General features: G+C 36.3%; 1 protein-coding gene across 5 annotated transcripts in view; it reads right to left on the bottom strand.

Moving 5' to 3' along the window:
* The window catches only part of LOC110447238 (zinc finger RNA-binding protein-like), a 36,141-nt gene that overhangs the window by 12,370 nt on the left and 11,001 nt on the right, over positions 1-12,770 (bottom strand). For 4 of the 5 annotated variants that reach the window (XM_021492787.1, XM_021492790.1, XM_021492788.1 and 1 more), the window contains 12 exons: positions 11,787-11,849; positions 11,140-11,279; positions 10,735-10,880; positions 8,943-9,078; positions 8,592-8,675; positions 8,180-8,253; positions 7,908-7,970; positions 7,401-7,581; positions 6,920-7,061; positions 5,442-5,542; positions 3,311-3,406; positions 2,589-2,700 (listed from right to left, as the gene is read on the bottom strand). In XM_021492787.1, the coding sequence (XP_021348462.1) occupies positions 2,589-2,700; positions 3,311-3,406; positions 5,442-5,542; positions 6,920-7,061; positions 7,401-7,581; positions 7,908-7,970; positions 8,180-8,253; positions 8,592-8,675; positions 8,943-9,078; positions 10,735-10,880; positions 11,140-11,279; positions 11,787-11,849 (1,338 nt within the window). The remainder of the gene's footprint in view (positions 1-2,588; positions 2,701-3,310; positions 3,407-5,441; positions 5,543-6,919; positions 7,062-7,400; positions 7,582-7,907; positions 7,971-8,179; positions 8,254-8,591; positions 8,676-8,942; positions 9,079-10,734; positions 10,881-11,139; positions 11,280-11,786; positions 11,850-12,770) is intronic. The other variant, XM_021492789.1, reaches the window with a different exon arrangement.

Here is a 12,770-nt window from a genome sequence, read left to right as displayed (position 1 = left end):
TACTGAAGGAAAAGGATTGAAAACATTGACCTCTAATTCCTCTATTTTTCACTATCTCTCTGCCCCCAGGGTGGGGGGACATCCTCTGTTGATACAAAATTGAGTCCACATTACCGCAGGATTTCAAGGCCAAATTTTGTCAAAATCCACTGAGCTGATCAGGACATTATGCTGTTCAGGACAAGTAGCAATTCAAAGATAACAAGAGGCCCAGAGGGCCTGTATCGCTCACCTGAATATAATTAAAGTAATTGGTATGAAGTAAAGATATAGCACTCCATGGTAGGTGCTGTTAGTACATATGAAATTTCAAAAAGATCCATCCAGTACTTGAGATATAGAGAACAAACTTCAAACAGAGCCCCACCCCTATGCCCCTACGGGGGTCATACCCACCAATTATACAAAATTGAGTCACTGTCACCCAGGGAGGCTACACACTAAATAAGGATAAAATCCCTTAATCCTGATGGTCTGAAAAGGATTTTAAAGGTTACTTCTATTTTCCCTATTGGGCCCCACCTCTCTGCCTACAGCGGGGTCAGACACACCGTTTATACAAAATTGGTTCCCCTTCACCCAAGAATTCTTCAGACCAAATATGGACAAAATCCTGCCATTCCTACTGAAGAAGAAGGATTTTGAAGATTTATGTCTTCTTCCCCTATTGGGCCCCACCCCTCAGGTCCCAGGGGGGCCACACCCACCGTTTATACAAAATTGGTTCCCAACTACCCAATGATGCTCCACACCAAATATGGACCAAATCCTTTCATTCCTACAGAAGAAGAAGGATTTTAAAGAATAATTTGCTATATTTCCCCTATTGGGCCCCGCCCCTCAGGCCCTTGGTGAGCCAGACCCAAGGTTTATACAAAATTGATTCCATTTCACCAAAGGATGCTTCAGACCAAATATGGAACAAATCCTTCCATTCCTACAGAAGAAGAAGGATTTTAAAGAATTTGCTATATTTCCCCTATTGGGCGCCGCCCCTCAGCCCCCAGGGGGGCCAGACCCACCATTTATACAAACTTGTTCCCCTTCCCCAAAGAATGCTTCTGACCAAATATGGACCAAATCCTTTCATTCCTACAGAAGGATAAGGATTTTAAAGAATAATTTGCTATATTTCCCCTATCGGGCCCTGCCCCTAAGCCCCCAGGGGGGCCAGACCCACCATTTATACAAACTTGTTCCCCTTCCCCAAAGAATGCTTCTGACCAAATATGGACCAAATCCTTTCATTCCTATAGAAGAAGAAGGATTTTAAAGAATTTGCTATATTTCCCCTATTGGCCCCTGCCCCTCAGCCCCTCAGGGGGGCCAGAACCACCATTTATACAAACTTTGTTCCCCTTCCCCAAGGATGCTTCTGACCAAATCTGGACCAAATCCTTTCATTCCTACAGAAGAAGAAGGATTTTAAAGAATAATTTGCTATATTTCCCCTATTTGGCCCCGCCCCTCAGGCCCCTGGGGGGCCAGACCCACCATTTATACAAAATTGGTTCTTCTTCACCCAAGGATGCTCCACACCAAATTTTGTTAAAATCAGCTCAGTGGTTCATGACAAGTAGTGTAAAGTTGACGGACAACGGACGCTGCAGTATGGCATAAGCTCACCTTGGTCCTTTGGACCAGGTGAGCTAAAAATAGTCACTGTGAGATTGACCTTGACCCGACAACCCTGAAACTTTACCCTGTTCGAGATATTATAGTCCTTTACAATTGTATGAAGTTTAATCAAAATCCCTCAAGGAATGAAGCCGCTAGAGCGCTGACAAGGATTTTCTAAAAATAGTAACCTTGACCTGACAACACCTTGTCCCTAAATATTATTGTCCTTTGTAATTGTTTAAGTTAAGCAAAGTCCCTCAAGGAATGAAGCCGTTGGAGTCCCGACAAGGATTTTCTAAAAATACTAACGGTGACCTTGACCAAACAACCCTGAAACTCAAATTTGTCCGAGATATTATGGTCCTTTGTATTTGTTTGAAGTTTGATCAAAATCCCTTAAGGAATGAAGCCGCTAGAGTGCTGACAAACATTGGTATTATGTACGTACGTACACAGACGGACGGAGAGGAAAACTATAGTGCCCCCCGGTTTCACCAGTAAGGGACTAATAAGTTACTGACACAGGGCTAGAAAATAAAGGTAGCCTAAAAGTCTAAGACTATTAAAAATCTCCAGATGGACTAGTTGTTCTAGAAACCACTTGCCCACCTGACTAGTCAATATCTTGTTGAATATTTGGTTTGTGGAATTTGCACATGGACTAGTAAAATTGGAAACTACTAGCCCAACGAACTAGTGGTTTTGAAAATTAATTTCTAGTCCTGTGACAGTATTAAACAATTATAAACAGGTTAACCCTTTCACCCCTATGTAACTTTAGTAGACTCTACCATGTATTGATGTGGACGAGTCCATTATGGTCTAGAGTGGTGAAAGGGTTACAGATCTTCTTGCTTTCCACTGGTTGACAAGTAAATCAGTTGATCAGTTGCATACACATCAATGTCCATCAAGTAAATTAAAATAAAGAAAGAACTGCTACACTGGTGGAAATTGGAAGAACTTACCTGGTAGGAGTAACCCCGATGCTAGACATTCAAAGACGCGACGTAGGGCATCACCAGGGCTCATCTTGGCTCCTCCACTACTCACACACTTCTCAACCAGTAACTCCATCGCCTGTGTACACATGGCATTACATACAAATATCAAAACAAAGGAGTTTAAATCATTCAATATTGATGACATACATGTATACATGATAAACATACTGCTGTAGTGTTGAGTGATTCCTAAGTCATGAATTTTGAACCAAGGATTACTGTAACATTCAAGGATGTTTTTAAAATATTGCTGTGGTATTTATGGATTTTTTTCATACATGAGAAACTGCATAGTATTCAAGAAATATTACCTCCTGTATATCAAGGATTTCTACCAAATATTAAAGGACTTTTGTCTGGAATTTTAACCCATATGGTGTATGTAGCTGTACTTCAAAGAGATATTGCTAAAATACAAAATCTTAAAAGAGATATTTCTGTAGTATTCAAGGGTTGACCATAGGAGATATTACTAAAGTTCTCAATTTTTTGTGTTCAAAGGGCATTTATACAGCATTCAAGAATTTTAATCTGAGACTGAAATATTGTTGTTCAATTCTCTTGATAAGGAGATAGGGCTGTGGTATCTAAGAGCTTTTTAAAAAGTGACTTAGGAGATACAGCTGTATTATTCAAAGATCATGATCACGGAAATATCACCACCACCATGTTGAACAATAGCTTACCCATTCATTGAGAGGCGTCCACGTAGGAACACGTTGACAGAGGTCCCGTAGGATTCTGATCACAACAACACACGACTGCAGTCCATTCGCTCTAGCCTATGTAATCAGACGGGGAGAAAATCCAAATCAGACCAATCTTTCTGGCAATCTTATTCAAGAATCTGGAGAGTCATTTCAAAGGTAAAAACCTTACCATCCCAGGTAAAACCTCACCATCCCTCACATAAATGTGTTGATTTTAAACTCCAAAACATATTCCACAATAGATACATTTGAATCATGCTTTAGCTCACAAATTACGCCTACTTGATCTAAATTATATTCCAGATTCTTGAATGTTCCTTGATTTGTTTGGTACTTTATCTCATTTTTGGCACAGGTGCTGTATGCTGTACATGCATTGTCCACATGCCAGTGGCAGCAACACCATGCCGAAGACCTCACAACTTTCCAGCCTCATGTATTAGGGACCCTACTCTGTTGTCATGTTTAATGATCAATCTTCACTGTGTTATCTCGATGTGATAAAATAAGACTCCCATTTCATAGAAAATCATTCCACAAAATATTTTGGCAAGCACTGTGCAAGAGCTATGACAAATATTTCGTCAATTTCTTTGTCTTTGAAAAGGGTTCCTTATCAGCTTTTGGCTTTCCCTTCATTTTAAAGAAAAGGGAATTCAAATTTCAATCATTTCAATGGAAACATGAACTACCTCATCTTTTCCCAGTTTTATTTCACAGTATCCAAATTCCAGAGAGTTACTTTGCTTTTCAATGAGATGATGGATGATGTTATTCTTGAAGTAAAATCTGTATAACATGTACATATAAAAAACAATCTGAGAAGCAAAACAAGTCTAAATATTTGTTATTTGAAATAAAACTTCAAACCCTTCCAGGAATCCTGTTGCCGGTCTCAATATACATGAAAATACTAGCAATAACTGCAAATATTCGCTTGTAAATTTTAACGGAAAGCAGACTTCCCTCTCCATACCTTTTTAGAGTATCCCCCAATTAGTTGGACAGAAATGACCAGCATTTAATATAAAATCATAAAAAATCTGCTGTTTACCAATGAAGAAAGTAGGTAAATGAATCCATGTCATACACTGTTATGTTACCTACCTGATCAGCTGTTGTGCAAGGTGCAGGAAAAAGATATTAATTGAAGCAAAACATTCTGCCTAATCTTGTTTCCATCCATTTATGTAATTTTCTTTTGAGAATGTTTTATCAAACAATTATTCTATTTTTTTATTTTTTGTTGGAAACAATTTCGACAGACTGTTGATATTTGTACAAAATCGAAACAATGTCAAATGGAAGAATAATTTTACCCATTAATAACACAATCAGAATCAATTAACACATTTCAATACTGAACAATAAATCAAAACATCAGAAGTTGGTTTCAAGAATCAAAACCAATTCTTTTCTTAACTGGAATTAGCATTTTGGAAGTCGAAAGGAAAAAGTAAGGATAGTGAAATTGGGGACGGGAATAATTGTTACAATGGAATTCCTACAAGGAATCCATCTGACATTGCTTTGCGACAAAGGATTCATTTATCGTCAGAGTATCGTTATCATTCACAGTAAACAGCAAACACTTTCAAAATTTCATTCACTCTTGTCATTCATTCATCACTCAAGGTATGAGAGTTGCCTTCCCTTGCCATCTCAGAGCTCAATCAGAACAGCGGTGATGTTGGAACACTTTGCCAAATATATTTGATAACAAATTTGAATCCAGTTAACATAAAAAACATTTAATTTCAAAACCAACAGAATACCAATACAAGAAATTTAATATTTCACGTTATTTACCAAAATATATTTCTTTAAAAGAATACTCACTTATCCCCATCCATGAATTAGAAAGACTTTGCACTCCACTTGATCCTCAAATTTTGTCATCAACCCCAAAGGAACCAACATTTGACAAAGTGCCTGACAACACCGATACGATGCTGATTTGCTGCCGTGTCATCCTCAGTTTCATTTCATTTAAAGATTGATCATTGCTATGTGCAAATCTGCAGTTCAGGGTACACAGAATTTATATATCTTCTGTATTATAATAACAAACCATCAGGCTGCAAAGTAAGTATAAAAAGGTTCGAACCTGAAACCATTTAGCATGGCGAAGGGCTGCGAGAGCATCGAGGCATTTCTGCCTATCCAACACATCCGGTGGGTCTTTGACGCTTACAGTAGCAGATGTCTCTGTAGTATTAACACATTGAACCAGTTGTGTAGCAGGAATGGGTGTTTGACCATAGGCAGAAAGGATGTCAGTTACAACAGATTGTCTGTATCCACAGACTGTCAAATTGGACCCCAAAGTATACATCGGCCTCCCCCACAACAAACATCACATACATGCAACACATTTTTTTATTGAAACAGAAAATAATGTTGCAGATGCAGCTATCAACTGCTAACTTTTCACTGGGAAATAAAGACAGAAGACAGGAATTGTTTCCAAATCCAGGTAAGTGTCAGTGACAAGGTAAGAAAGTGGGTATGTGTCTATGATAGTCAAATAAACAGTAGATGGGACATGCCTTTTTAAGTAAAAGGCAACAGACTCACCTGATCAAGATTTTAGGAAGGGTTAACATTTTGGGTATGCATGCTGTAGAAAGTGATTAGTAGTTTTCACTTGAAACCAATCCCAAATTATGTACATGTTGGACCGAACATAGTACTTAGGAGTTCATCTGTTTTGAATTCTGTTGAGTCAAAACAGCAAGGTTTCGTATAAACATGTTAACAGCCAATCATTTTTCTTTTAATTTTAGTTTATATCATTTTCTTTTTAACATATACTGCATGGCCAGCTTCGCACCAACATAAGGATAATCACTGTATCAAACTATCACAAAAGGAGGGAATGTTGATATCGCAAATGAGGAAACCAGAAAAGAACGGGTGAGGAAAAAATTAAAAGAAAAGGGACATTTTAAACCAAATAAAAAACACACACAATGGGATTAGGTGCAGGAAAGGCCAGTATTCGATGGAGTCCACATTTGTTTTGCCATCATGGTCAAAAATCCTTCCATGAACAGTGATGGATCCTGGTCATTCTCTGACAGAATACCTGTGCAGGAGATGGCTAGAAGGCTTTCCAAATGTTATGCATATGAAATAGGGTAGGAAAACAAGTCAGTTATCATGAAACATCATTTAAACAATACAAGTAAAACCTTATCAAGAATACTTGTATGTGAAAATTTTCAAATGTTCTTTTTTATTTGGTCATCAGCTGTTTACAAAACTGTCATTAATGCATGGTAAAGCCTTCCAACTTGCTACAAACAGTTTTGTAAAATACTTTGTTTTTGAAGCTTGAATTTTATAAATTTAGGATAAATTAGTGTAGTGTAGAATGATCATGCTAAAAAGAGTATCTTTAGTGCATTATTATTGAACTTACAAAATAAACTTTCTCAGTTGGCTCCAGAAAACATGACCACTCCACAAACAAGAATCCAAAACATGAATCAATATTTTCTAAGAAGTTAATTTGAAGAGATTTTATGCTTAGCAGAGCTACATGTATTTCAATAAAACAGAAGTACTGCCATTCTTTTTTACCTCCATCAGCCAGCTGAGCTTCTCGCATGACTGGTGACGTCAAAGTAATGCTGCATGAAGTCTTGGGCTCCTTGCTGTTCGTTACAATAATGGCGGCCTCCTCCACACAGCGTCTAACCTCGTAGGTTTCTTCTGTCGCTGCCTGCATCACAAGTTTTATACAATTTAGTTACAGATGCTTCATTTTTCCACAGATATATTGAGCCTCTTCTGTTATCTAACTAAATCAATAAATTACATGCGTTCTTATCTTAACTTCTTATTTTTAAAGAATACGATTCCACAATCGTAATAAAGAAGCTGAAGAACTATAAAGAAAGGGTTACGATCCGAGTTCACAGATGTTTACAGTTGAAGGTTTACTTTTCAAAAGAAGCCAGAATCACATTTTCGTTTTAACATAATGCTAACAGATTATTTTGGACGCAAGCACTGCTTTGTTAGCAATGTAGTTCCCATTCTTTATTAAAAACAAACGTACTCCCATCTGTTTCGGTAGGCCATCTGCAACTCGCTCCAACAGTGTGCGTGTGGGTTTTTCTGAACACAATACAACAAGATGTACATTAAGGTCCCCATGAAGTAGGAGACCCTTGGCAAGCACTCCGACCCGCATCACGCCCTTCAACACACGGTTGGCCAGTGGGTCCTCCTTCTTTTCCCTGAATAACAATTGAAACAATTTGAAATTTCTAGTTTCATTCATATTGCACTTAGATTTAGATGAAAATCTTTCATCTCAAATGCAGTCTGCTATTAAATGTACTATGTAATTCCACCTATAATATTGGTTAAATTTCATTTGATCTTGCCTACATAATTCTTTTGTTCTTCTTACCAGATTTAAACAAACTTTTGCAAGACCAGTTCAAGCAAAGCCATTGTTACGGTCAGTGTCTCTATTTTCTCTGTCTCTCTATATAAATGTATTTCAACCTCTGGACATCAAATATTTACAGCATAATCATTTGTTTTAAACCTTACTTACCCCTCTTTGCTATCCGCCTCTTTCTTAACATCCTTGTCTATATCCATGTTTTTTGGATTAATGCTGAAAAATTAAACAAGATCGTACTGAATTAAGACATATAGCAAAATTGTTATTGACAAATGAAAACCTTCATTTTTATGTGATGTTTGTTCTTCCTTAAATCGGCAAAGTATAAAATAAATTGGAATTCATATATAGAATGAAAAAAATATGGGATATAATTTTACAGCATTCCAGAAATTAATGTAAAATATGTTACATATATTCACCTGTCAGTCAGGAAATCTGATACTTGTTTCAGAGACTTCTCACACAAAGATACAATATTTTGTACAGCTTGAAGCTGAAATAAAAGACATCAGTATAAATTATTTTTTAGTTTTTAAACATATGAATTTAGATATTCTCAATCAAGTATCATCAATGTAAATAGCCTAATAAGTAAATCTGACAATCTCCAGTGTCAACCTGAAGGCAACTGATAAGTTTTTCCCCAAATAAGTTTTAAAAGAACAAATGAAAATTGACATACATTTCATCAAATGTATTCACTGCTGTAGAAGTGTTTCCTATGGTGAATATATCACACTTTGACATATTTTATACATCTTTATATTTCAGTATTCAAAAAGTTGAAAAGTATGGCCGCAATATATTTAAAAAACAGAAATAGCATTATACCTCCACTTCATTTGGATAAATAGCAACATGCTTGGCCATCACGTGGCGATCATCTGAGGAATCTGGTCTTCTCATAGGCTGGAACTGGAATCATGAATATACACAGTTCAACTATAAACATGTCACTGCTAATAACAATATTTCCTCTTTGATTTTAAAGTTTTGGGTTAAGGGGTTTAAACTTGGCATTTGAGTCCTTGCTACAGGGAAAACTTAAGTTTGTGTTATCGGTTATACAAAAGCTAAGAAAAAAAGTCTAAAATATTAGCCAAACAGCTGAAAATTTTCATCACTGCTTAAATCATACTGGTATATCTAACTTCTTTATAGGAGAATAGACATGGTTATTACCATGTGAGGTCCACCAGGCCCATGAAGGAAAGGCCTTGGGGGTCCCATGCCTGGTCTACCTCCCTGCCGCTGCCATTCAAAGTACTCCTGGTCCTCATATCGTCGTCGCTCTTCCCAGTACAGCTCATCTTCCATCCTACACACCACAAACAAAGGTTACACACAGAGCATGCGGACCATAAGCATCATATACCCACACCTTACAGGACAATAAGGGAAGCTTAATAGTTCAATAAAATCTAAATCATTTAAAAGTATTTTTAAAGATTCTTTTAATGGATGAAAAAAATTAAAATCAAAATATAGATATCAATAGGTTAGTTTTAAAGCAAAATGTATTATTACAAAACATACTATAAATAAATTGGCATCTATTGTCAATACAAAATACTTTTTAAATAGTAGAAAACAGTTTGTTCCATGTTAAAGCATTAGTTAAACAATTGATACATTTATCCGTGTGCAAGTTTAGATTTACATAATGCAAGATGTTAGTAATAAACAACATTACATATACATGCACAAACAGGGAAAGCTACTCACAAATGGACATGTAAAAATAACTGTGTAATTTCATTTCTTGCTTTTATTTAACACCAGTAAATGATGTGAACAAAGGGCCATAGCTCTGTATACAGTGGGGCATGGGACCTTATTTCAAGATGCAATTCCAAGATGTACTTACATTTTTTGCAACTAGAATTATTTTGGGAATTTTGAAGTTTAAAAGGTGAAATCTTTTTTTCTTTTTTCGATGTGGAATCTGGCCCTATTCTGGCCAAATATCCTGGTTTGTTGGAGAGTAAATGAGATTTATTCCAGAGTGCAAAACTAGTTCTCTCTACATCAAAAGAACCTCAAGGTCACGTAACGGTAAACATTGACAGGCTTTTAAGTCGGGCGTCTCTCCTTTGTAATCTTCAAAGGACAGGTATCAGCCTAGCGATTGGTCAGTTTTTTTATTACCCGAGACCAATCAAACAGCCATCTGCAAGCCTTCAATTTTGCTATGACATATTCCAGGGATGTAGAGCAAAGGTAAACACAACCCCTGGATATCGAGGATGGTAAGAGAGCAAACTCGTAGTACAGGTGGTGGACTAAAGAGTGATCCAATGTAATCTATGTGAGGATAAGGGGATATTTAAACATTTAGTTGAATTGCATAGCATTAAGGTGTGTAGTGTAATTAAGGTGGAAAAGAACTTCACTGGCATCCCTTTAAATAGAAATGGGGTTACTTAGAAGGAGGTTAGCCAGTTAAGAAAATTGGTGCAAAACGAATTAGTAGAGTAAACAGTCCTACCACCATGCTAAGTCTACAGGAGACAACAGTACACAGAACCTTGCACAAACCAGCCTGGATTCCTTTTACCTAGACTGAAATACTACATTTCATTAGGAGTCCCAGCAATAGACCTTTGTCAGAATTTGTTCTTTTTAGACTGATCTTAGCAATTAAAGAGGTTTGATTGAGCAGTCTAAAATTTGCTATGCAAAAGTTATTAAAATACATCTCTGACGACATGACAGCAATTTTTTTTTACAAAAAGCGCAAAGTCTAGTATATATTAAAAACCAGAACTTTGAAAAATTCTTTTAAAGCTTAGAATGGTCATCTCTTGTTATATGGATTTTTCTTCTTCTCTCAATTACTTTTGTCATTAACCAACACCATTTTGCTTTCTCATATTCTTAAGATTTTTCCCCCCCTTTGGAATAGACATGAGCTAAACCCTATATAAGAATGATTATGTTGGCGGCTGGTGTGTACAGGTCCTGTACCCTGTACCTCATCTCGTCGCGCCACCTTTGTTCCTGTTCGCGTCGTCGCCAGTATTCTTCCTTTTGTGCCTGGCGCCGTATCTTTTCTTCCTGAATCTTCCTGGCTCTGATGCTCGGCTTTACCTCGACATTCAGACTCGGGTCTACCTTTTTCTACAAAATCAAAATATTTTGGTGTAAGTTTTATTCACACAAGTCAAGTTTTGTAAAGCATACACATGCTTCTGCTTTGACAGAAAAAAAGCCAACAACGAAATCTAACCAATGAAATGGACTGAGATCCATCATTGAATGATTTAGTATTAAAGACATTGCCTGAAAATCATCGTGTAACAGACGAATGGACAAACAGGAAACAATATATGAAAAGCTGGGAACAAGGAACACAATAATTAAGTATCAAATGTCTCACCTTATATTGAAGTCTATGTCTGCGTCCTTTCATGTGCATCTCCTTTGCATTAGGGTCATTGAATTTACATTCACACAGTTTGCAGTTAAAGCTGATGGTTTTTCCTTGCTCATTCTTCACCTCTTCAATATACTCATGACCTGTTATAAATCACAGACATAAAATATTATCAATTGGTGGCGTTTTATTATATATTATCAAAATATTTATATCTTATTTTGATAACATACGGTTACAAAGAATAAGAAGGTTTTTCATAAACATGTTCAAAATATTTAGTTAGGGAGTTGGCTATTTGGAACAGTTCTGAGTATGTTTGAATGACAAATATAATCATTTTGAATCTTAAGAATCCAATACCCTTGATTTTATCTGGAAAATTCATGCTGCTTTTAAATGTCTTGAAAATACATCGGATGAAAGATTCAACTGTAACAGAGATTTTTTTATTTCTTTCCGTGTATTTTACAGTCATACATTTTTGCATTGGATTCTGTAAATTCAGATTTTATTTTCAATCTTACCTACTCATGCTTTGAAACAAAATGAACAAAACTTAAGTCAATATATTATACACATTATGAAATCTTGGATCATGTCCATTCAAGACGGATTACAGGTTTATGCCAGAGAAGATGCATTCTTACCAACAGGTGCCACATCTTTCTCTCCAAGGATATTCAATTTGTCTCCATCCTCATCTTCCTTGTCTGCAAGAAGCATAACATACAAAGTACATAACACAACAATGTTTTGATGTTTATTGCTATTATCCTAGTAAAGAGAAATTCTCATCAATAAACTGAGGTGGAAAAACAACAACAACAACTTGTGCGTTTTATTTGATAAATCATCCAACAATATCATATTTATCAAGTTTACTGCCCTGACATTTCACACACGTTAAACTTTAAATACACCAGTCATTGCTATTTATCAATTTTAATTTGCCTATTTTAGTTCAGGTTTTATAATAATCTTTTTAAAAGAAATCTAGAAGATCATGAAGGGACACACTGTGTGCCTGACAGTAGTGTTGGGAATCACTTTAAAAATCATGCTTGATCATCACTTCTGATCAAGTGACTGATGATCGACTAATGATCGATCAAATTGAACTTAGTCAGGAATTTAAGTTTATATTCATTATCCAAAATCTACTTTCACTTTCGTTTTCCGGGGAAATCTGACATATGAGAATTTCGCTAATAATGCACAACATTCATACACAAACAAGATGTTTGTTGAAACAAGAGGCCCATGGGCCTTAATGGTCACCTGATATATTTATACAGAGAGTTGATTTTTGTTTTTAACATGAACAGAAATATTATTCAAAGTGACAAAAAACAATAAAACCCCCTAATTCAATATCTAGCATGCAGATTTAAGACTGAAAAGAATTTGAAACTAGCACCTCTGATTCTAAACAAGGAAAATGAAGAAATTTTATTTTAGCACACAGACTCCATTGGGCCCCACCCTACAGCCCTTGGGTGTAGGGATGGCTCAAAATGTACAAAGTATCAAACTGTCAACTTAGGGTTATAATTCCAATCAATTCATCAACATGTAATATTCAAAGTATCATTTGCCATTATAAACCATAACAAATTTTGCCCCCCCCCCCC

The sequence above is a fragment of the Mizuhopecten yessoensis genome, unplaced genomic scaffold (genome assembly GCF_002113885.1).
Source record: "Mizuhopecten yessoensis strain PY_sf001 unplaced genomic scaffold, ASM211388v2 scaffold3235, whole genome shotgun sequence".
NCBI lineage: Eukaryota > Metazoa > Mollusca > Bivalvia > Pectinida > Pectinidae > Mizuhopecten > Mizuhopecten yessoensis.
Note: the sequence above shows the minus strand (reverse complement) of the source record. Positions and strands in the feature narration are given on the sequence as shown.